Source organism: Acomys minous, assembly GCF_964271855.1.
Source record: "Acomys minous genome assembly, chromosome: 18".
NCBI lineage: Eukaryota > Metazoa > Chordata > Mammalia > Rodentia > Muridae > Acomys > Acomys minous.
In genome coordinates, this window is record NC_140501.1 from 5,670,505 (window position 1) to 5,695,779 (window position 25,275).

The following is a 25,275-nucleotide window of genomic DNA, read 5'->3' on the forward strand; positions in this document are numbered from 1 at the left end:
TATATATATATCTCCTTACTTACTTTGGTTGATATAGTCCCTAAGGAATGAATTGATTCAGTCTTTCTGTTGCCAGATGGACCTGATATGACACATCTGTCCACTTACTTGGGTTTCCTCTAACTTTCTCAGAAGTGTTTTTATAATTTTCAGTAGATACTTCTTGCATCCCTTTGATCACATTTATTCCTGAGTGTAATGTTTTTGGTTTCTGTCTATAAGATTGTTTTATTTTCTAGTTGTTTGTGGCTAGTTTATAGAAATAACAGATTTATGTATATTGATAACATACAATTCAGCTTAATTCACTTGGCATTTTCTGCAATTAAAGTATATGTGCTGCCAAAGCGAGCACTATTTTCTGCAATTAAAAAACAGTATTTTGCTGAATGTGGTGATGGGTGGTGCCCACCTTTAATCCTAGGACTACATACTGAAACTGTGTGTGTGTGTGTGTGTGTGTGTGTGTAGTTTCACTTTACTCTTTTTGATACTTGTAACTTTTCTTGACTTATTTCTATGGCTGGAGCTTCTGAAGTATAGTGCTAAATAGAATCGATTGATCTTCTTACGTGTTTAGGGGGATTTTTTTTCAGTGTTTCTCACTGACAGGGATGTTAGTTGTAGCTGTGTATTGTGGGGGAGCTGTTTTGTGTTGAAGTAGATACCTGTTGTCAGGCTGGGAATGTCTCATTTACTGCTTAATTTGACAAAAGCATTATATCAATTGTTGTTTGTTTGTTGTTGTTGTTGTTGTTGTTGTTGTTGTTGTTGTTACTCTGTGCCTGAGGCAGATATGAGACAGAGTTCAAGTAAGGAATGGAGTGAGCCCAAAGTTTAGATGGCGTCATGGCTCTCTAGCTAGAGGACATTTTTAACTCTGTCTGTAGGAAGCGTACACTGGCACATGTGCCCTCTAGACCAGCAGCAGCAAGATAACCCCGCAGATAAAGCTGAAAGCAAACTGCAGGGAGATGCCTAGAACCACCCCGCGAACTGACCGCTGTGGGAGAGGAATACCAAGAATCCAAACAGGTCCTTGTGGCTAAAAGTGTTCCTATGAAAAAGAAATGCTTTTGAAGTCTGTGTTATTAAAATATGATATTCTAAGGGAAACTCCTATGTGTTTTGTCCTTGTTTTATTCCTTTGCTTTTAGAGGCAGGGCCTATATAGCTCAGGCTGGCCTGGAAATCACTTTGTAGCCTAGGCTGGCCTCAGCCCCACAGTGATCCTCCTGTCTCAGCCTGCCAAGTGCTGAGGTTACTCTTACGTGTTACCACAACACAGCCTTAGAGGAAACCCATCGTGGGGACCTGCTGTGGGCTTTACCACCATGAGTACAGGAACACGAGGTGTAAATATGCACCCTTCATTTGTGCCCTAAGATGTTTACATATTTGTTAAATTAAGCTCACTCTTTTTTTCTCCTCTTCTTCTTCTTAAGTCATTTTGCTCTGGGGAATTAAAAGCCTTTGTAAGGAAGGGAATGGAATTCTCAGAAAATAACCCACTAAAGTCTGGTTTTGAAAAGCAAAATGTCTTACTAAGGAGGCCTTGCCTCTCCGTTTGCCGTTCTAGACGTTGCTGCTTGTGTTGAGTGTCATAGCTGTGGCCGCTGCCGTGATCCCCTGGATCATCATACCCCTGGTCCCGCTATCAATCATCTTCCTGGTCCTCCGGCGGTATTTCTTAGAGACGTCAAGGGATGTCAAGCGCCTGGAGTCTACAAGTGAGTCCTAAGGGGCGTGGGTGAGTATGGCAAACACATCAAGTTTCCACAACCAAGGAGAACCCTAATGAGGGGGATCTGCGACAGTCTACCGGCTGACCGATGCTGCTCCACCTGTGACAGTCCGCTGGCTGACTGACGCCGCTCCAGCTGTGTCTGCTGGCCAACTGACGCTGTTCCAGCTGTGACAGTCTACTGGCTGACTGATGCTGCTCCAGCTGCGACAGTCTACCGGCTGACCGATGCTGCTCCACCTGTGACAGTCCGCTGGCTGACTGACGCTGCTCCAGCTGTGACAGTCTACTGGCTGACTGACATCTCTCCAGCTGTGACAGTCTGCCAGCTGACTGACGCTGCTCCAGCTGTGACAGTCTACTGGCTGACTGACGCTGCTCCAGCTGTGACAGTCTACTGGCTGGCTGACGCTGCTCCAGCTGTGACGGTCTACTGGCTGACTGATGCTGCTCCAGTTGTGACGGTCTGTTGGCTGACTGACACTGCTCCAGCTGTGACAGTCTGCCGGCTGACTGATGCTGCTCCACCTGTGACAGTCTGCCGGCTGACTGATGCTGCTCCAGCTGTGACAGTCTGCCAGTTGACTGATGCTGCTCCAGCTGTTCCAGCTTGAGTGAGCATTCATACAGCAACTGAGCATTGCCATCCATCCATCAGGGCTTGTGAGGAGCACGTGGCTTCCTGAGTGCGACTTTGCAGCTTAACCTGAGAGAGGGTGCCCTATGTGGAGTAATACTTCCGGAGGGCACAGACCCATCTCTGGTCTTCGTGGCTCACCTCCTCACAAGCACAGGAAGCATTTTCTGATAAATAAAATATTTTACCATAGGTTTGAACTAATTTAGAAGAAACATAATCAGGGAACTTTTATTTCCTTGAGGACTCTGGACATGACAAGGGATAGAATAGGTTGAAGAGGGGAAAACGTTCCCTTGTGCTGGTGGTCACCGTGTTGGTACATCTTTCCATCCAGCGCTGAGTGTGGGCAGTCCCATCAACTTGGTCATCTACTTTGGGGAGCAGTGGCGGAGAGAACAGTCCAGAATAATTTGGTCTACTGCTCCATTTAACTTCTAGTGTTGGCATAAGAAGGACGATTAATTAATTCTCAGATTAATCACACTTTCCTGCAGGTACCCACAGAAGATGAATTGACCGAGAATGTGTCTCATTGTGAATGCAAAAACATATTTCATTATTATTAAAACGCAAAAGCATGGAATTACTACTTTAAAATGTATAAAGATAATAGCAGAGAGAGAGGAGGAAAATATGTATAATCTTCTTAAAATTCTTTATTTCTGTGGATGCACGTGTGTGTGTGTGTGTGTGTGTGTGTGTGTGTGTGTGTGTGTGCCCGCGCGCGCGCGCATTCTTAGAGGCCAGAAGAGGGCATTGGATCCCCTGGAATGGAGTTACAGGTGGCTGTGAGCTGCTATGTGGGTGCTGGAAGCCAAACTTGGAAGAGTGGTCTTAACCACAGCCCCAGGAAGGCTGGAGATGTCTGTACTAGAGCACATCCGCGGTGGACAAATGCTAGACCTTAAAGCCAGCTCAGCCTTCTGAGAGCTGAGCCAGGACGCGTTGCATTATGTGGTTATACGTTCACCAGGACAAAGGGTCTTCTTTTCTCATCGCCGAATGCGTGTGTGCTTAAAATAAATTCTAAAAGAGACATGTGTCAGAATTACGTAAAGGAAAGCAGGTGACACTTCACAAAAGCTATGGAAAAGTGGCCAGTCAGGAGGAGAGCCTGTTAGACTGCCTTTAGCCCTACGTTGTGACGTGTTTCAGCGGAGGCCGTGTTCACAGCGCAGACACAGCTGCTGCAGCGACGGGGCTCAGAGAAGTTGGAGAGTAAAGAGGAGGCACTGCTGGGGAACTCTCCTCTGCGCATGTCACTGCTGGGGAGCTCTCCTCTGCGCATGTCACTGCTGGGGAGCTCTCCTCTGCGCATGTCACTGCTGGGAGCTCTCCTCTGCGCATGTCACTGCTGGGAGCTCTCCTCTGCGCATGTCACTGCTGGGGAACTCTCCTCTGCGCATGTCCTTGTCTTTCTTCCACAAGTTTGTTGCAAAGGAAGCGTGAATATATTCAGAGAAAGGCTGCCCATCCCCACAAGGCAATATGGACTTGCATCAGTGGCAAGAGCCACCGAGCCTTTTTGTTTTAAATCCGTATGGGATTTTCCTTCTTGGTATCCAGGACATACCTTGTACAGTTTTGACCTAGAAATTCTCGAAACTTTGTCCAGGTCCTGCTGGACTCGGGGTTTGCAGCACCCTAGCTGGCTACAACAATAGCTTAATGATGACCATCTGAGTGAGTCTGTCACAGCCCCACTATTGCTTCTGTGGCCACTGACTATGGCACTGACTAACAAAAAAAGCTGCTTGTTTGCTGTGACAAGAAGCTCAATCCTGTCTCATCCTTGTGCTTCCGTAGGTGTTTAGAGCCCCAGAGTTTATTTGTAGATTGCATGTCCTAACTGCCTCTGGAACCACAGTTGGGCTTACTGAGAGTTTATCACAAAGCTTTTAATTTTTATTTTTGCGAAAGCAAACATTACAGTGGCCCCTGGTAGAGAACTGCATAAAACCTCAGCAGCAGTTGGATGTGTGTCTCAAGTTGACACTGTCATTTAGTAATGCCTAGATTGTGAAGGCCTATGCCATTTCTATCAGGGTACTGTGATCTATTAGCGATGTCTGCCATGGGCACCAGCTAGCAGAGTAGTAACGTATGCCACATAGTTTCAGGACCTAGATCCTGGCGTCTGGTCTTCTAAAGAGTTCTCAGTTTCTCAAGAATATTGTTCAACTTGAGCTGCTTACCAAGAATTCCAGTAATGGAAATACCAATTAGGTATTAGCTGAGTGAGATTTTTTTTTCCCTGTGTGACAAAGTTTAGAGAAAACTCCATCCAACGATGCATAGAATATTTAGATTATCCTCTTTTTGAGACACTAGCTTAGATTAAAAGTACATCTAGCTGTATATAGAGATCTGGGCATCTCCAGTGTGTTCTCCCTTGGTGCAGGCTATTAATCTCTGCCCTGTGAGGTTCTCATTGTCTGAGGTGACACTTGGAAGTCCCCGCTGGCCACTCCCAATGGCAATAATATAATTTTGTGCACAAAGAAATTAAATGGCATCTTGGGGTGATCCTGGCCAGGCAGGAATGTGACCTGTACCTGTCTTCCATGCTTCTGTCCTGAGAGGAAACATAATCCCTTAGGTGTGTCCCAGAGAGTCCTGAAAAAGGCCACAGCATTAAGAAATGTACGGTCATATCTGCCTGAAATTGCCGCCAAAAGCCATCAGCTCTCAATAGTCTATTTCAGGATATTCTTGGGATGATGGGGAGAAAGTCAGATACTCTTTTAGTTACTGGGAATCAATAGCCATATGCCACCCCTTAAATTATCAATCTACGGCGGGAAAGATGCATGCATATCTCACTGTAATATCTTGTGATAAATCCTCTACTGAAATTACTTTTTAGAATATCACTGGCCAAAAAATTAAAATAATCAATGAAAAAAATGACTTCTTCCCAAGGAAATAACTAGGAGGTACAGGGAAGAAAAGGCCTTGAAGGATGGTTAGCGCAAGGAACAGGAAACTCGATTTGACTTTGGTCCAAGCTGTGCTGAACAGGAACATTCGTTTCCATCTTTAAAATGAGGCATTGTTGACCAGCGTTGGGGGGGGGGGGGCCGGAGCAGGCCGAGCCTTCTCCAGGCCACTGGGAGAGTTCTGACTGGAAACTCGCTCAAAGCCCGGTAGGAAGCCCTGAGAGTGCTGCTTCGTACTTAGGAGCTACACCTGGGACCATGGGAGGCTAGGGTGGTCTGTGCGTCCGTCACTGAGCTTCCTGTCCTGTGTTCATGTTCACGCAGCACGGAGTCCGGTCTTCTCCCACCTGTCGTCCTCCCTTCAAGGACTGTGGACCATCCGGGCTTATAAAGCGGAAGAGAGGTGCCAGGAGCTGTTTGACGCACACCAGGACTTGCATTCAGGTGTGTCCGTTTCTGGAAGTGGTTTCGAAAGCTGGCCACTGCCGTTCTCCCAGACTTGACTCCTAGGGCCGTTTAGCTTTGTTGGCCAGCACCTCTGCCTGCTCCTGAGCGCGAGGCTCTGAACCCTCTCAGGCTGAGAGGCTTTCCTCTGATTGGCTTGCTTAGTCCTTCCACCTCTGTGCCCTGTGGCCCTCTGTCTGTTTGGTGATGGGGTCAGCAGATGTATGTTCCCAAAGGCCCCACCTGTTTTGTGTTTTTGGTGACTCGGGGGCACTTACAAACCCACAGGTAGTTCCTTTTAGCATGCGAGTCATTTGGGTACAGCCCCTAAGCCATGTTCCACCCCCCACCCCAGTGGGTACAGAGGACTCAAGTAAGGAAAGTGTTGGCGGCAAGTTGAGGGCTGTGTTCTTTGCTGTACTGTCAACTTATGTGCCAGTGGGCTTCGGATTATTATAGCCTGGCACTGCAAAAACCAGAAGGCCGTTTTCCTGTTGTTCTTTATTATGATTGTATATCTGCTCGTTACCCCTTAGTTGTGTCTTGTCTTGTCTTGTCTTGTCTTGTTTTGTTTTGTTTTGCAAAGCCTCTGTCCTGTCTGGGGAGCGTATTGTACATTGCTTTGTGTTTCTTGACTCTCTGGAAATGTTGAGTGTGCAGCCTTGCTGCCCTACTCTGTGTGCCCATCCCCTGGCCTTGCTGCCCTACTCTGTGTGCCCATCCCCTGGCCTTGCTGCCCTACTCTGTGTGCGCATCCCTCCGCCCATCACATCCCCTGCAGTTAACTCACCGGTGCTTCCTATGGTTCTCGAACCCAGAGGCTTGGTTCCTGTTTCTGACGACGTCGAGATGGTTTGCCGTGCGTCTGGATGCCATCTGTGCCATTTTTGTCATCGTCGTTGCCTTTGGGTCCCTGGCTCTGGCAAAAAGTGAGTGCAGATGTGAATAACTATTTATGGTATGATTACAATTTATAGCTGTGTTTACAGTTATTAAATTAAACTCTTGCCACCTTGTCTAATGGCACACTCTGTGTGGTTCTAATAAAGTGTGTTAAAGCTTTTACAGCATGTCAGAGTGGATGGAGTCGTGCAGTACGGCCCAGTGCGAGGGTCTGCTTAGGCTCTTTTTATCTGTTAGAATGAGCTGTGGTCTACTTGAATGGCGTTCTTGGCCTGGTAGCTGGGAGATGCAAACCGTGTTTGTCCAGCTAAGGGCTTTCCCTTTGAACCTTGGGACCTCTTGGTTTGTTAGTAAGTCTGTGCACACGGGTAAAAGAGGTGCCCAGCAGGACGAGCTCTGTGCTCAGTGCCAGGTGGGTACCAGAAGAGCAGGCGTTAGCACGTGTGGCAGGGATCTAACACGCCTGACGTCTCTACTGTGACACCCCTGGATTACAACGTATATTAATAGGACGACGGGGGCCGTAGTTTGCTTTCACAAGCACTGGTTCTTAGAACACACCATCTTGTTTGCAGTGGCTTCCCACTGCGGTTTGCTCGGGTCGCAGGCAGTGGGATTATGTGACAGGCTTCAAGCCATAATGACGAATCTGAGTAGTGACATCATCGTACCTCACACGTGCAAGGCCCTTCCTTAAATGTGTGTGAGTCCTACTGGGATTAATAAGCTCGTCTAATAGCCTTTCAGAATTCTTAGCGGGCTTTTAAAATTGCATCATGATCTCAATCGGTAAGCAGAATGTAATTATTGCATTTGCATACAACCTCTGGGCCCTCCTGGCAAAGCAGCAGAATGCAGCGGGTTTGTGTTACGTTGAGACTGACTGTCCTCTGCTTCCTCACCAAGCTTTGGATGCTGGGCAGGTTGGCTTGGCCTTGTCCTACTCCCTCACGCTCATGGGGATGTTCCAGTGGTCTGTGAGACAGAGTGCTGAAGTGGAGAATATGGTAATGTTTATCTGATGTTTCAGCCTTTTAAAGTTCTCTGTGCCATTAAACAACATAAAAGCAATTCTTATGTAAAATATTAAAACTGTTATTTTTGCATCGAAGCTAACAGAGTAATTTTTTTTTAAGATCCTACTTCCATCTGTTTAATGTTAATGTAAAATAAAATGTATACATCTTTTTCTGTGTCTCATGCATGCTATGTCAGCAGGTTTTAGATGCATCACAAGCTGTCTTCAGATGTAATAAATGCCTCTGTAGGAGGGAAGTTCTGAAATCCTAGAGAGGATATAAGCTAATTTCTCAGAGGCCTGTTTATTTTTGTTTCTTAATGGGTAATTCCTCGTTCTTGGAAAGAGAAGAATTCAGTATTTTAGGTTGTTTGTTTAATTAATAGCTCTCCCCGCCCCCCCCCCCCATTCCTACCCGCTTACCACCAGTTTCAGCATCTCTTCTCCCAAGCCTGGCTAGAGGGCAGGAGGCCCCAGGGTCACTGCTGTTCGCTCCTGGGAGGATAAACTCCCATCTCCAGGGAGCTTCTCGAAGGCAGCAGGTCATGGCAGCTGTAGAAGCTTTAATCAACAGGGACTTGCTTTGCCTTCAAAACATTAATCCCGGCTCATGAGATGAGCAGTGGCCATGACACGCTGCCCTCTCTCTCCTCTCACACAGAAGGGCCTGTTACAGTGATGCCTGGAGCTGTGTGAGGTGACGGGTGTAGAGTGCATAGCCATTCTGTAGCCAGAAATTATCGACTGAAGGTCACAAACTCTTACAAAACCCTTTCACTTTAGTGTTTGCGGAAGGTACATGTGTGTGTGTGTGTGTATGTCCGCTGCACGTTCATGTTGCCTGTGTATGCACACGCATGGAGGCTAGGGGTCTGTTTAGGGTGTCTTCTTCAATCACCGTTCACCTGATATTCAATATTAGCATAGATGCTGGGGTCCAAACCCAGCTCTTTATTTTAAAAGCCTGCACAGCAGTCTGTTTACCCACCCTCCCCCGAAATTTTTTTTTCTTTGACTCAGTGTTATCATGCTGAAGGGATAGTCCATAAGCAAGGGGGTTAGGTGATGACGAGCAAGATTGCAAATCATCAGGGCCCTCGGTAGCCTTGGTAAACGTAAAGCCTCAAGCGGCCCTTGCCCAGCAGTGTGTAGGTGGAATATGCCCATGAGTGAGCCCCTAGGCCCTGACCGTGTGCATGCCTTGTCTCCTGCAGATGATTTCTGTCGAGAGGGTGATTGAGTACACAAACCTCGAAAAGGAGGCACCTTGGGAGTGCAAGAAGCGCCCGCCCCCAGGCTGGCCCCACGAGGGAGTTATCGTCTTCGACAACGTGAACTTCACCTACAGCTTGGACGGGCCTCTGGTGCTGAAGCACCTGACTGTACTTATCAAGCCCAGAGAGAAGGTTGGTCAACCTGTCTAGCCCCTCCAGACTGTCAGCTAACAACCTAGGGCAGCAAGCCTGTGAGCTCGTCCATCCTCTTTGGATGCCAGTCAGTCCAGCCGCTAGAGATAAATGGACCCTACGGTGGGAAACTATTATTTTTTGTTAAAAAATAAACTCCAGGCTGGGCATGATGGCACACGCCTTTAATCCCAGCTCTCAGGAGGCAGCGGCAGGTGGATTTCTGTGAGTTCGGGCCAGCCTGATAAGCAAAGAGAGTTCCAGGACAGGTAGGGATACATAGAGGAAGCCTGTCTTCAAAAAAAAAAAAGAAAAGAAAAGAAAAAAGAAAGAAAAGAAAAAAAAGCCACTTAGTAACATTTTCAGTTATTCTGAATATAAGCATAATAGTTTTGGTTTTTTTTTTTTTAATTAAAAATTTCCTCATTGTGTAAGGAGTCTTTCTTTATTCTGGAAAGTACCCTGGGTTGAGGTACCGTGAGCACTAGAAGCTCCTTTCGTCCTGTGGACCTGAACTCTGCTCCTTCCCTGTTAGGGCCAGCATTGTGCTTTATACAGAAGCTAACCTTTCCACTGTTTTCCTTTTTCCGAGCCCTGCCACGGCTGACTATGGCCATGAGTCTGTAACTACCCCATTAAGCTCTTCTGTGGATCATTTTACAGCCCTTTTCATTCAGATAAACTATCTCTGCCTCTGTGAAAGTGTCTTCTTTCACACCCTCTTCTAGATGCTTTAAGATAGTGGTTTGGTTTTGTTTCTAGACAGGGTTTCTCTGTGTAGCCTGAGCTGTCCTGCACCAGCTTTGTAGACCAGGCTGGCCTCGAACTCACAGAGCTCCGCCTGCCTCTGCCTCTCCAGCACTGGGATTACAGGCGTGCACCACCACGCCTGGCTCAGATAGTGTTTTTGTTGTGTTCCTGTTCGTTGCAGCATCATTCACGATGACCAGAAGGTGAGAGCAACCTAAGTGCACTGATAGGCTAGACACAGTGTGGTGGATGCATCCGCAGACGAGGAAGCAAAGAAATTCAACTCCTAGAAACATGATGGAAGACAGTGGTTCTGGGTGTGGATAACAATGGAGGTTGCAGAGCCGTATAAATAGAATTAACACCACTGACCTGCACGCTTAAAATAGTTAGGATGGAGAATTTTGTTATTTTCCCACAATTTAGGAAGTGCATAAAATATTTAAGAGGGATAATAATGTGCTTGTCAACTTGATGAGATTTAGAGTCCCCTGGGAGATGGGCCTCTAGGCAGGCCTTGGTGCATGCCTTGGGGGGTGGAGTGCCTTATCAAGTTAATTCAGGCGGGGAGACTGGTCCACTGTGGGTGGCGTCATTCCGTGAGCTGGGGTCATGGACTGTGTGGGAAAGGAGAAACCGAGCTTGCACAGGCACTCGTCGCTGTGTCCTGGCTGGGTGAGGCAGTGCACATAGCTGCTTTATGCTGCTGCTGCCATGAGGGCCTCACCATGGTGGACTGGAGCCTCGGCTGCCAAAGCAAACCTTTCCTCCTGCATCTGTCAGCGCAGGGCATTTCGCTGCAGCTTGTTTCCTTGCTTGTTTGTTTGCTTGTTTTAGCATTGTGCCATGGTTTTCAGTTCTGGGTACAGCCCATGGCATCCTAGGGCCACCTTCTGGAGGTGACAGAACATCCCATGCCCCTCCTTGCTCCCCGGTAGACAGACAGCATCCTGCAGGGCACAGGCTAGATACTGAAGACAGCTGGCTCTGAGCATGAGTGAGTGAGAAGCAGTATGCAGGCAGGGAGAAGCCTGTAACAGAACAGTCCTTAAGACACCTCCTGTTAATAACCTTTTCCTCGGTGGGCGTGGGGAATCCCCCCTCCCACCCTTTTTATTTCTGTTTCTGCGCATTGAATCCATGTCAGGGTTAGATTATTGCTTGCATGCGATAGGCAGACATTCTGCCACAGCTGTATACCTACCCTGAGGGTTAAGTGCTTTCCAAGTTGCTCCTTCAAACTCTCTCTACCACCAACCCATTTAATGGCCTAATCGAGGCTGTGATTTAATGAGCGATACCCTCATGACATGAAAGAATAAGTGTACAACTTGGTGCCCAAAGGGTATGCAGCGGGCCGCTTTAGTAAGTCACTTGGCAGAAGCCAGATCCTAATTATTTCCACAGCTTCCTTGTAGGTCTGAAGATGGGCTGGATGACTGTGTGGGCAAAGCTCGAGCTGCAGCTTTGATGGAAGCCAAGCCTCTCCGATGGTGCCTTGACAGCTCTGTAGGGTGTTTGCATGCTTGCAGACAGCATGCTTATCAGATCTGACGTTGCAAGCGCAATTCTCTTAATTTGCACATGTCTTCAATTTCCCTGGGAGCCACAAAAGATGAATTATATAAGGAACTCTGTTGAACAAGTTAGAAAACAACGTATAGCCCCAGACTTGTAGTCTCAGATCCTAAAAATTCCCCCAAATTATAGATTACCTGAGACGCTAAAAGGTAGAGAGGAAATTGAATTTGAAGGCTGAAGTGTGTCTGTAATCACTTCACTTTTGGCTTGTATCTTGTCCATCCCCCGGTGTCCGTTGCCTTCGTTTCTGTGCATTTGGAGGCTGCCCACATCCAGGCAGCCGCATCATGGGATGTTCTCTTTTGCTTGTGCCCATGGAGTTTCCCTGCCTCTCTTACACCTATTCCCAGCCCCCCACTTGCTGGCTGCCTCTTTGGTGTTGGATTCCAGTGCAGACTGGAATGTGCCAGCACTGCAGAAATGGAGCCTTGTTCTCCTTCAGCAGCTTCCTCTGAAATCCCTGCAAGTTATGGTAAAGAAGAAACTGATCACAACTAACCAGGCTCCTAATTTCTGGAAAGAACAAAAGTCAGATCAGTAGCAGCCTGGGTCTCCAGGCTTCTAAGCACTGGCTACATGTTTCTTTTTAAAGTATATTTTATTAATTTATTCATATTACATCTCAGTTGTTATCCCATCCCCTGTATCCTCCCATTCCTCCCTCCCGCTTTCCCCCTACTCCCTTCCCCTATGACTGTGACTGAGAGGGACCTCCTCCCCCTGTATATGCTCATAGGGTATCAAGTCTCTTCTTGGTAGCCTGCTATCCTTCCTCTGAATGCCACCAGGTCTCCCCATCCAGGGGACGTGGTCAAATATGAGGCACCAGAGTTGGTGTGAAAGTCAGACCCCACTCTCCACTCACCTGTGGAGAATGTCCTGTCCATTAGCTAGATCTGAGTAGGGGTTCTAAGTTGACTGCACATATTGTCCTTGGCTGGTGCTATAGTTTGAGCAGGACCCCTGGGCCCAGATCCGCCTGTCATAATGTTCTTCTTGTAGGTTTCTAGGACCCTCTGGATCCTTCTATTTCCCCATTCTCCCTTGCTTCTCTCACCTAGAGTCCCAATAGGATGTCCTCCCCTCTGTCCCACTTTCCTAGTAAGCAAAGACTTTCATGGGGCATGCCCCTTGGGCTAGCATCTGCTAGGCAGGTACAACAAAGTGTGTAGGAACCCAGCAGAAGTACCTGCAGAGTTAAGGATGGACACGTTGGGTAGGAGTGTCACAGAGTTTAGAGGCTGAATCTGGGTGGGATGTGAGTCCCTAGAGGCCCCAGGAGGAAGGGCAAGAGGCACGATGTGAGACACAGTGGAAAACCTGGCTGTCCTTTAGGGATCTTGGAAACACTTGGGTGGGGCCTGTGCAAGCAGCGGGCGCCAGTGGAGCTCCAGAACCGGCTTCCGGGGGTGGCCTGGCAGGGCTCGCTTCTTTTTGAAGTGCTTAGACCTGTTGCTCACTAGTTCCATGCCTAAGGATTTATTTCAGGGAAATAATTAAAGTGGCTTGCAAAGATGTAGCTCCAAGAATATTTAACATGACGCTGTTCATAACATCAAAATATTTTGTAAGCAGCTGAAACAGCCACAAGTAAAAGATTTATTAGATTAAATAATCATGTACACTGTATTACATGTGCCCTAAATATTTATATGAAATAGTAAATGCCTACACTGTGTGACAGTACATCCATATTAACGTCATTTTAAAAAATATGAGCATGTGTCTTAGGAACACACATCTATGACATATACACACATGTACATACGTGAGTCCACATGTGAAACACTGTTCTGTCAGAGTGCTGAATTTAGGGTTAGTATTTATTTACTTTTCAAATGGATTGCACTGATTTTTTTTGCACTGATTTTAATTAGGATGAGTTTACTTTATTCGTTTTTAATGTGGCCAAGGATATTAAAAACAAAGGGATGAGTTAGGAAATGGGCTTTTCAGAGCTTGGTGCCAGGCTGCCTGGGAGGAAACTGCATGTATGATGGACAGTTAGAGGCTAGGCTCTTGCCAGAGAAGAGGCTAAGAGGTTATGGGGAAAGTCCAAAGCAGCAGCTATTTTGAGTGTAATGTTTGATATTGGTCCTACTGAGCGAGGGCACTGGATATTAGCCCTACTGAGCGTGGGCATTGGCTATTGGTCCTATTGAGTGCAGGCACTGGATATTAGTCCTACTGAGCATGGGGCATTGGCTATTGGGCCTACTGAGCATGGACCATTGTATATTAGTCCTACTGGGCATGGGGCATTGGATTTTAGTTCTATTCAGTGTGGACATTGGATATTAGTCCTGCTGAGCGTGGAACATTGGATATTGGGCCTACTGAACTATAACATTGAATATTGGTCCTACTGAGTGCAGGCATTGGATATTGGTCCTACTGAGCATGGGGCATTTTATATTGGTCCTACTGAGCGTGGAGTATGAAGACTGATCCACATAAAAAGTCCTAACATGTTGAGGCTGGAGAGATAACTCAGTTGTTAGGAGCAAATACTGCTCTTCCCGAGGACCAAGTTCAACTCCAAGCACCCACAATAGGCAACTTCAAACTGCTTGTCACTCCAGGTTCCAGCATTCTGCTACGTTGAGTGCCCATGCTCACATGCACATACCTACATATGTGGACACATACACACACACACACACACACACACACACACACACACACACACACACGTTGCTGTGATTGTTGAGGACCACCTCTGTGTGTCACTTTGTGGTCTGACCATAAACTTGGTGATATCCTTGGTATCTGGGAAAATCCATCAGTTACCAGCGAAAGCCTTTTAGATGGTAGTTTATTGACTTTTTTGTTTGTTTGTTTTGTTTTACGTCATCTTAAGTTTGCAGCTCGCAGTTCTGTAGCCAGGCCGCTCTCAGCATTCTCTGTCTTTCATGGCACATCCAGATGTCCCCTCATAGACTGCAGCGGTTTGGGTTTTCACCAGTGGCTCAGTTTTTCACATGTCGTAAACATGGATTAACAGAGATCTCAAAAACTTAGAGAAAGCTGCCTTTCTTACAGCTTATTCTCTGAAAGGCCGTTGCAGATTGTCCTTCAAAGTATTCAAAGGATATGACATGTCGCGCATATTCAGTAGATGGCTGAGTTTGGTTCTTCCACATTTAAAATGTGAGGTGGTTTTTGTTGTTTTTTGTTTTTAAATCCACTGAATTAATTTACAAGCGATGGGAAGCATGCCTGTGCCTTTCATTGGCTCCAGATTTTTTAATAAGGATGATATCATCTCTTTGGACTCTTCTCACCAGTTAAGCAAGCTCACTGGAGAAGAGGAGGCTCATTTTTTGCTCTTGGGTTTAAGCATACACTCCCCAAAGCCCATGTTTCCAATCAGGGTTTGGCCCTGAGCGGCATTCACCTGCGCTGTATTGATCCTTTGATCTTATTGTCAGTACACTTCGTTTCTCTCCGCTCTGACCTTAAGGGGAATGATTCCTCACACCAGTCTTTACCAAGGGGCACTTGTATGTATTAGTAGGTTTGTAAATGCCCTTTGCACTGCTCAGATGAACATAAACAGCGAATGCTCTTCGTGGTCCTGCTGTTGTTGGTCTCACTATGCATGGTTTGGCTTCTGGTTGCTGTCTTTTAAGATGGGAAGACCTGCATTTGCGAGTCTGAAGGTATTTCCTCTCGAGCCACAACCTAGCCAGATCGTTAATAACCAGAAGCAATTTAGTTTCTCTGTCAGAGATGGATTCGTCATAAATGATAGGACGCTGGGAGGGGACAGGGCTTCTTTTTCTGTGAAACACTTCTAGGGTGGGCAGGTAACTCCTTCAGAATTACTCAAGCAACTCTCAAGCTTCCGCAAAGCCAGACTGTGGAAGCAGCTCAGAAAAACCATCTTCTCCTCACCTACTGAGGAAGCAACTGGCAGCCCTGCCATTCTTAACGACTCTTCAGTGCCCAGTGGGCTTTACCCAGGGGAACTGTTGCCCACCAGAGGACATTGAGGCTGGAAACGTAATAGAAAGTGTCACAGTTCACCTTTGGAAATGGCCGTGCTCACCTCAATTGTTTGTATATTGCTAGCTTTAATCCCTCCCCCTGGATCTCTTTATAGGTTGGAATTGTGGGACGAACCGGAGCTGGAAAAAGTTCCCTCATCTCAGCCCTTTTCAGATTGTCAGAACCGGAAGGAAAAATCTGGATTGATAAGATTTTGACAACTGAGATTGGACTTCACGATTTAAGGAAGAAAATGTCAATCATACCTCAGGTATGCAGGTTAGAGCGTCCGCACGTTTCTGTTGCAGGAGTATTGACGTAATTGCTTTGAGTTGTATTGGTAGCTTTTTAATTGGATGAAAGGGTTGATCCTTTTAGCCAATAGCCAGTAGAGCGTACTTCAGCAGATATTTTCATTGGGCATTTCATTTCATTGTACATGCGAGAGTGAAAGAGAGAAAGAGAAGGTGGGGGGGAGAGCTCGAGCTAGAGAGAGAGCTAGCTAGCTGCAGGGAGCCTTATGTGAGGAAACAGGGGTGTAAGTGTATTAAGGGGCATTTGCTGCAGGCAGGGAGGCTCCCTGTTCCCTCTCAGGCGTGACTGTCTCCATACATGGTCTACTGTGGAGCTGAGGCAGGCTGTGATAGCCGCAGCATATAGACGCTCTCATAATCTGGACATTTGGGAGGTGACTTTACCCAGGGAGGGGCCACAGAGTCCTGGGGGAGACCAGGGAAGGCTTGCATCTCTGAATACTGTCTGGCAGGTGACGTCACCTCTGACAACTGCGGTAGAGGGCACGTGCTTCACACAGGCCCAGGACCTGGCCGCCATGGGGGTGGAGGGTCATGTTGTCATTTCCTCCTGGGCTGATCTTGTGATCTTTCTCTGTTGCATAGCTGAAGACGTTTAGGCAGTGTCTGGAGACTGGATTACATACACACTAGAAGCTTTAGCTTAGTCTCTTGTTAAGTTGCTTTTAGTTTTACCCAGTGTAATTCAGAAAGTCTTTATTGAGTAATTACTATCTTCTGGTTAGACAGCCACAGGCAGCACAGGGCCTGACCCCACAGGCCTGCAGCCTGCAGCCCTGGAGCCTGCCTGCTTCACCCTTGCCTCAGCTTTGACGCTTGCATGGACTCAGCTCCAGGCTTGCTGTTCAGGGTTTCTAGTTTGGCGTGTCCTCACACTCCGTAATCATCTGGCCATCGAGGGGAGTTGGGAAACCCACACATACACACACTCGTTCCTGATGTGAGGCATGTAGAGAAGAGACAGAGGAGAAAGGGCCAAGCAGCTGTGCTTTCTGAGCATGTGCCCAAAATGGGCCTCTAAGTGTTTGATTGTTTATTATAAAGTGCAGAGAACCTAACACCCGGGGAAAAGGAGAATCTGAGCTCTCAGCCTGTGGCTTCCTACAGCTATGGTTTCCTACCCTGACCTGTAAAATACCAGAGCTATGCCGCTGCCCTCTCCCCCTACCATGACCTGTAAAATACCAGAGCTACATCCCTCCCCTCTCCCCCTACTCCACTGTGGTGAGGTTGTGGAGAAACCAGAGCTCTGTGTTTTATGGGTGGGAATGTCAAATGTACTGTTGAACATAGCATGGGGGCTCCTCACGAGACTGATGATGGGACTTGGGAGGGTACCCAGCAATTTCACTTGTAAGTGTGAGTGTGTATGCATATGTGCAACACACACACACACACATGCGATCCAAAAGCAGGGTATGGCAGAGGTATTCGTTCATTCCAGTTGGTAGCAGTGGTATTCACAGTAGCCAGGAGGTGGAGGCCACCCAAGTGTCCATCAACAGACGAATAGCTAAAGACACAATGCGGTTTATACAAGCAGTGGGGAGTTGCTCGGCATTAAGAAGGGAGGAAGTTCTGATGCATGCTACAACATGGGCAAAGTCTAAAAGCACCATGGTGCTTGGAACCAGCCGCTCGCAGAGTAGCACCTGGTATGTAGTTCTGCTCGTAGGAAGAATGGTCAGTTCGTGGGGACAAAGTAGAGTGATGGTCATTAGGGGACTGAAGGAAGGCTGGCGTGGGAAGGGATTTTGTTTAATGGATCTAAGGGCTGGTGTGATCGGCGGTAACCACTACAAAATAATAATAATAATAATAATAAAATTTAAAAAAAGAGAGCACTTAGTACCACTGCTATGAAATGTAAAATGATTGAGAAGCGGGGCCAGCGAGGCGGCGCAGTGAGAAAGACACCCGCCGCCACGCCTGATGACCTAAACACCGTCCTCACTGACTCCCGTGAGTTGTTCTTTATCTCCACAAGTACATCCGGTACGTGTGCGCCTGTGCACCCTCATGTAAGTGTAATAACAACAATAAAAACTAAAACGATTAAGGGGCACATTTCATGCTGTATGTAGTCTGAAACGTTTTGTTTTTGTTTTTTTTTAAAGATCAAAAGACAACCCTTTTGAAAAAAAGAAATGGAAGCAGTCTTCCATCAGATAAAGTCCCTCTGAGCACTAGAGGCGTAATTATAATAGAAATAAGAGTTCAAATCCCCAAGGGCTGTCTTTACATCTCAGAACTGGGAACAAGAAGGCGCTGCATGTCTGTAAAGTCCTCTCATGTCTCCGGATGGAAGGATCTAGAAATGGGCCCCATGCTCTTTTTAATGCTTCTTGGTAAGAATGAAAGAGCTCTAAATAAAGAAGCAGTGTTAGGCGATTCTTGGCTCCAAGGGGACATTTTGGAAGTACATCTGAGTGAAGACTAAATACACCTTGACGTCACCAGGTTTTGGTTCGGTTCCAGGAGTTCCCACCCTCGGTTTTGTGTGAGCATTCCATGGGTCTGCCCCTAAGAACACATTCACAAAACAGGGCTGAGCTTTGGATCCTTGTAGGCCGTGGTCACCCAGTGCTGTGGGCCGGAACCTCTCTGTTCCTGTCTCCCGGTGCTAGTTGGCTGATATAAGGAACAGTTTGGAGAAACTGTGCAGTGTATAAAGGCTTGGGGTAGATCGTTTTAGGGCACGTCCCGAGTGTCAACGCATCCCACATTGTCATCCTTCTCCTAGCTGGGAGTGAGTGGCCTTGATGAGGTCACCTGGATTCCATGGCTGAATTCCATCCCTTAAACCAGGTCTGGTAATTATTACCTCACAGATTCTTCATGAAGGACCAACTGCATGAGAAACTGGGGGAGGCCCAGTGCGTGGTTCTTAAGGATGTTCAGTAAATAGTAACTGTTGCTATAGTGCAGGCCTTTAGGTTTATACACATTCTAGAAAAACTTGGCTCATTAATTTCAGTTTGTGCTTTTGTAATCCCTGGGGATTTTCTGTAAATCAAATTTATAGGGTATTTATGTAAATTAAAATTAGTGAGGCAGGAAAAAAACAACCCTCCCAAACTTCACAGACATTACTCAGAGGCATACAAAAACTCATGTACACACTGCCCATCAGGTGGAGGGTATCTCTATGGTAAAACCTGACAAACATAATGGGTTGTTTTGTTTTGTTTTTTCTCTCACAAAAACAAAGCTTTTCCTAACAACTGGTCTATAGCCATTAATACTGCACGGGCTCTGTGAAGCCCTTCTGTGTTTGTGCCCCACCCTGTCCACATTTCTTTAACTGCTTGTTACAGCTGAGACACAGTTCCGTGGGATCCATCCTCCTAGCCTTCTTCCCAGCTCTCAACCATCCCCAAAATTCTGCTCTGCCCTCATTTGACAGAGCTGAAAAGTCAGGCGGATTCCAGACTCCACCTCCTGACACTGTGGACCAAACTGTGTTCTGTGCCCAACAATGAACTCCGTACTGTATCCCAGAGGCCTTGTGGGTCACTCGGGTGCCTCCACATATCCACTTGCTCAGAAACAAGCATCTCATAAGGCAGTGTTGCCCCACCCTATGCCGATGATATTTTCAATTCTGTTTATTCTACCCTAGTTCATATAAAAGGCAAAATAATGGTCACGAGCCACAAAATTGATTTCATGAGCCGCTGGTCGCGCCTGCTCTTTGAAAATGCTGTGCCGCTGCCCTGCCTATGTAGACTGCTGCCTGCTGCCCCGTTAACACCCTGGGAAGGGGGAACCTTTGTCATTGACGCCCTGGAAGGCGAGAAGGGCAGGCAAGGAAGTGAACATCGGAACTCCACACCAGCAGGCTCTGCAGTCACGTTGCCGATGAATTTTTTTTTTTATTTTGGAGTTTAAATATGTATTTTTATTGCTATTTATTTTTTAATATATTGTATTAATTTATTCATATTACGTCTCAATTGTTATCCCATCCCTTGTATCCTCCCATTCCTCCCTCCCTCCCATTTTCCTCCTACTCCCCTCCTCTATGACTGTAACTGAGGGGGACTTCCTCCCCCTGTATATGCTCATAGGGTATCAAGTCTCTTCTTGGTAGCCTGCTATCCTTCCTCTGAGTGCCCCCAGGCCTCCCCATCCAGGGGAATGTTTATAATCAAATGATGTCATTTACTTTCTATCCACCTTACCGAGGAAGAGTTCCCCAAACAATAGCCAAAGAAAATGAGTAGAGTCAAAATAAAGTCAAAAGCAAAGCAAAGCCAGGAGGCATCTTTTCCTAAGGCTCAGGCAGGCACTTTGAAAGACTGGTCTGTGAAGGTTGTTTTGCCAGAAAGATCCAAGTGACACTCTGCCCAAAAAGAAAGTCACGGCAGACACAAGGATTCACCATGCACCATCCATGAGCTAAAGCAGTGACAAGGTACTGGGCCGCTCTGCTTCTGAGTTGCAGTTCTAGAGGATCCAGGGGAGCATCTTCCCCTTGGCTTCCTGCTTGCTCTTCTAAGCCCCTCCCCTTAGCTGTTGGTTCAGGTCCCACCGTCTGTGAACCCAGGGGCAATTCAGAGGTAGGGGTTAAGACCAGAGTGCTTTCCCAAGAATGGCGACAGGTCTGGGCGGGGCTCTTGCATCTCCTTTAAGGAGTAAACACTTGGCCTCTTAGGAATAAGCCAACCAAGACAGGGCCCAGCATGTGCTGCCACTGTAACTTCCTTTAGCAGAAGAAATGGCGGCCCCTGTGCTTCCTCCGTGTCCAGCTCCACCACTACCCCCTTCCGCTCACCCCCAACCGCCCAGAAGAGAGCAGATGAACACACTGCTTCAGGGAGTAGCTTATCACAAAGCATCTGCAAATGTGGATTTCAGTTTTCTTTCTGGGTAGAATTTCTTTACAACCAAAGCCCTGTCTTTTTTGGCACCAAGGAAATGTTCTCAATCAAAGAGCAATTCGCAGTTGATGTGCGCCAACAGCTGTAATCTTTATCATGATCAAACAGATTATTTCTGTATGTTTAATAGATTCCCTTTGTTTGTACCAAAACAAAGAGCCAGGTGCTTTTTAAACAGCCCACTCTTTTCTTTCTGTCTTTCTTTTTTCTTTTCTTTTTTTTTTCCTTTTTTTTTTTAAATTCCCCTGAGCTTTTAATGAATTTAAAAGGTTAACCAGATCTGCTGTGTCTCTTTAAGGTCCCTTTCTGATCACCTGGTGTGTGAGTGTGTGTGTGTGTGTGTGTGTGTGTGTGTGCCCGCGCGCGCGCACGTTGTGTGTGTGTGTATGTGTGTGTGTGTTTCAAAGAGAAAGGAGGGTAGGTGTGCTGTTACTAGTAAAGAAATACAATTGGATCCCAGCCTAATGCAGTTCGCCTTTGTTCCAGAACACTGAAGTCTTCATTAAAACCCATGGCACTGCTCCCTGGAGCTGCTGACCTTTTTGTATTTAAAGACGTCTTTACAGGACTTAAATTCTTCTTTCTTTGTGGGCGAACAATGTTCTTTTCTTCTGAAAATGCACGAAGATCGGTTCATTCAGAGGCTACAGGATTAGAAGAAGAAGAAAAGAGAAACTGAGATTGAGTGACTTCAGGTGACTCCACCTTTGAGACAGGGAGGTGCTGCCCACTTAGGGCCCGGGGTAGGAAGGGAGCTTGGCAGACATGTCCACAGCACTCCAGCTCCCTGTGAGGACAAAGTTTAGGACAGGGATATTTCCTATTTGGTGCCCCCAAAAGAATTAAATTAAACATTGAACTTTAGTTTGTTCCTTTGTAAGCTTCTGTCTTGGCCTCTTTCTTGTTGGCCTAAGTGTCTGGAGTTGACCGGGTTGGATTTCTTCTTAGCATAATGGAGGTCTAGCTTGCAGTCCGCACATTCAAAATGGCTAGTAAACCTGTCGTTTTCAGGCCCAGGTTTATCAACTTACATCCCCACCGGTAGGGTGGCATGCCCAATAAAAACATGTGCTGTGTTAGTACCAGCCACTGCTGAAAATGGTGCAAAGGATTAAAACATTTAAACCTGATGATGAAAAACAGGCTGGATCTTAGTCTTCTGGTTGTATTGCTATATTGAACTTGGGGTTTCTTTTTCCTAATTTTACCATGCTACCTAACGGGAGGTTAAAAGAAAACTCGTTAAACTTGCACCATCAGAGAAAATACACTAAGGCTAATAAATTGGCTTGCCTGTCCCTCCCACTGATCCTCTCACTGAAACCTTCTGCCTGCAAACATTTTTACAGCACTTATTTATAAGAAGAGTTTGTGAAGTTCATTAGGAGGCGGGTACTTATTAAATAATAGTATCTATCAGAAATGATAATTAACTTGACCCTTATCTCCTCTCTCAGTATGCGTCTGCTATGAGCACTTTTATTACCTTTTGGAGATAATATTAGGCTTTTTTATTTGGCAAGTGGATAAAGAAAGTGAACAGTGTGAATCATACATGTTGGCATAGTAAAACAGCCATTGTGAACAAATTACCTGCTAGTTTTAAAGAAAATATAGCTTCAACCAGTAGCTTTATTAAATCATTCTCCTTGTTCAACAAGTCTTGATGGAATTTTACTTATGAAATATGTATCTGGCATGTTGTAACAAAGAAAATTGCTCTTATTTACTTAATTATTTTCTTCTAATATTGCTAAATAAACATGAGTGATTGCCCAATATTCCCTTTAAGTTGACAGTATAGATTTAATATAGGCCTGTATTTCAGTAAACAGCCATCTAGGGATAATTAGCTCAACTTCCCAAGGGCCTCCTGTCTGAGGTTGGTGGCTCAGAGACCCACTGTCCTGTGAGGAGTCTCACACAGTCCTCAGGTGGATCCAGGTGGGGTCATTCGCGTGAACAGAGGTGCCACTGGCCATGAATTCACATCCTCTTTGAACAAAAACTAGAGCTAGAGTGCGTCCCGTCGGGTCTGCGGAGATTCCAGCCCAGAAGACTCTTCACCAACAGAGGAAACAAACGGCTTTCACCCCAAGCGCACACTTCAGCTGACCCTGTCAGGGTTGCAGGCGAGTTCCAGGTTCCTCCCATAAACACATATTTGTGTTTATTGCCAGGAAAATGTTTTTAAGGATAGGAGGCCACTCTCCTCATTCTTCTCTTAGGATGGCACACGGCCACACTTTCTTTTGTTAGCGTTCAGTGTTTAGGAAGGTGCTTCAGAGCACATTTTGTGGGAAATTAATAGAGACGACATTTTGTAAGCAAGCGTGTGACGCCTTAGAGATGATGGTTGTAGTGAATTTTGGTGCATTTGTTGTCCTTTCTAATCTATTCTGAAAGTCAACTGTTCTGACAGCCGACTCCTTTGGGCTTTTAGGAACCAGTTCTGTTCACTGGAACAATGAGGAAAAACCTGGACCCCTTTAATGAGCACACGGACGAGGAGCTTTGGAACGCCTTAGAAGAGGTAAGTCACACAACACAGCTTCTTTATCATTACCTTCGGTGTACATGCATATGTAAAGAGCATTTTGAGGGAGCAGGGGCAGGGAGCTTTGCTTAAACTACCTTTACTCGCCGCCTGGGGAGCTTTGATGGTGTGAATGGGTGTAAAATGCGTGTGGTGGTTGTGGTGGTGATGATGGTGATGATGATGATGGTGACGATGGTGATGATGATCCAAAACAATATGCTTCATGTTGTGTTTTAACTTTCTGAAGCCTGGCTGGTTCAGCTGATACATTATCTTACTCTGCCAGTGATTAAATGTCCTGTACCACTGTCGTGAGAATTCTTGCCAGGGGAAGACACTTACCCAGTGCCTACCCACACAGTACCTCATAAGGTCCCAAGGACAAACCAGAGTTTACTTCCATCAAAAGTCCCATGGGAACCAGTGAGTTGATGAGGTTTTTTTTTTTCTAAACAGAGCATGGGTGACAGGGGTTACAGGCAGAAGAGTGGGTGACCCTAAAGCCCTCACTCTGGAACATGTGCACCTAGCATGGATGATGGCTTCCCTATGGCTTTATTGAGGGAGCCCCTCCCCCCTTCCATAAGCCTTCCCCAGCCTGTATATACTCTAGGTCCACCCCAAGGCGGTGAACAGTCAGGGCAGAATTGCATCCAGATGGACAGGAGGAGTGACTGGAAATGTATGTGAGGGTCCAGTGACACTCCTCCGCGTCAGTCACCTCCTTCTATGGGGGAGTGTCAGCAGTCCCAGACACTGACAAGGAGGCTTAGCTGTTCTGCTATGAAAGCCACACTCTAGAGCAGCTGTTTGTTTTACTGCTCTATTCTCTGGGAGCATCTAGGAAAATAAGACATTTGTTTTCATTATTAACCGAAAGAAAAATGACATCATACAGTGCTTTGGAGTCTGACAAGAAAGTGTTCATAAAGACACATTACACAGACGGTCAGAGTGGTACTTACTGACAAACCTGTCATTGTAACGCCACAGAGTGAGTTCAGCTAACAGACTCCTGGAGCCTTGGGTAAGTTTCTGTATTGATACCTTTAATTTTGGAGGATTTTCCTGTTATTTGTGTAGCGCGCCCCTGCGGACTGCTTCTTGGGGATTCCGTACCTACGTAGGCAGAGGATTTTGGCTGTTAAGGCGCTTCAGGTTTACAAGTTTTAGCATAATTACTTTACAAGTTCACTCTAGTTCTGCAAATTAATTGTAAGCTGCTTAATAATAGAAATTGTATCTTAGACCGTAATCCCTCCTACGACATGGTTTAGCTTTTTAACTTTTAAAAAGTAAGCATTTAATAAACACATCGTGGCAGGCTGATCTCTTCATTTCAGAGAAGTATGTATGGCTTATTTCTTAAAAACAAAAACTGAAAAACACAAAACCTCAGAGATCGGAACCCCCCCCCTCACACACACACACACACACACATACACACACACACACTGCCATTATCACTGGTATTGTTTTGAAGTAGCATATTCGTCCCTGTCGCCCTCTCTGGCAAGCTCTGAAGCCTTCTAACCTGAAGACGGACCTCACTGGGAGCACACCAGTTTGGAGGCCTGGTGGATTCCTGTCAGGAATTCCTGCTTCTGAAGCCACGTCGGTGCCCAGCCCTTACGCAGCCATTGAAGGGAGTTTGTGTTCCTACCTCACCAGCTCCCGACTCGGATGGTGGCTGGTGGCCTCGGGCTGCATTGGAGTTTCCGAGATTTTTCTATAGAAAAGTTCTAAGAGAGAGACGGTGTAGGGAGAGTTAGACATCAGCTACCCCCAGAGACTCGGAAGACAGGGCAAACCAGCAGCAAGATTGTGGCACACCCTGAAGAAGCCAGGAATCACTAGTAGATCATGTTTGTCTTTGCTTCAGAGCTTACATTTCTCTTCAGAAACACTTAGTAAGATCACGTTAGAATCAGTCCGTGAACAGTGAAGAAATGCTCACTGGGAACCCGCCTGATCAAAAGGCATCTTCAAACTTGGCTGCCTTACACTTATTTCCATCTGTCATCGACAAAATGAAATTTTAGTAGCGACTCACACACAACTCAAAATGAGGTGGCGCACGTGTTGGACAGTTTTGAGGGTTACCTGTGCTTAGACTCACCTGAA

The 25,275-nt window shown here is 46.4% G+C and overlaps 1 protein-coding gene across 2 annotated transcripts in view; it reads left to right on the plus strand.

Moving 5' to 3' along the window:
* Positions 1-25,275, plus strand: part of ABCC4 (ATP binding cassette subfamily C member 4 (PEL blood group)) — a 194,927-nt gene that overhangs the window by 148,043 nt on the left and 21,609 nt on the right. For both annotated transcript variants that reach the window (XM_084768221.1, XM_084768222.1), the window contains 7 exons: positions 1,580-1,730; positions 5,648-5,767; positions 6,586-6,696; positions 7,577-7,677; positions 8,903-9,094; positions 15,531-15,686; positions 23,056-23,145. In XM_084768221.1, coding sequence (XP_084624347.1) covers positions 1,580-1,730; positions 5,648-5,767; positions 6,586-6,696; positions 7,577-7,677; positions 8,903-9,094; positions 15,531-15,686; positions 23,056-23,145 — 921 coding nt within the window. The remainder of the gene's footprint in view (positions 1-1,579; positions 1,731-5,647; positions 5,768-6,585; positions 6,697-7,576; positions 7,678-8,902; positions 9,095-15,530; positions 15,687-23,055; positions 23,146-25,275) is intronic.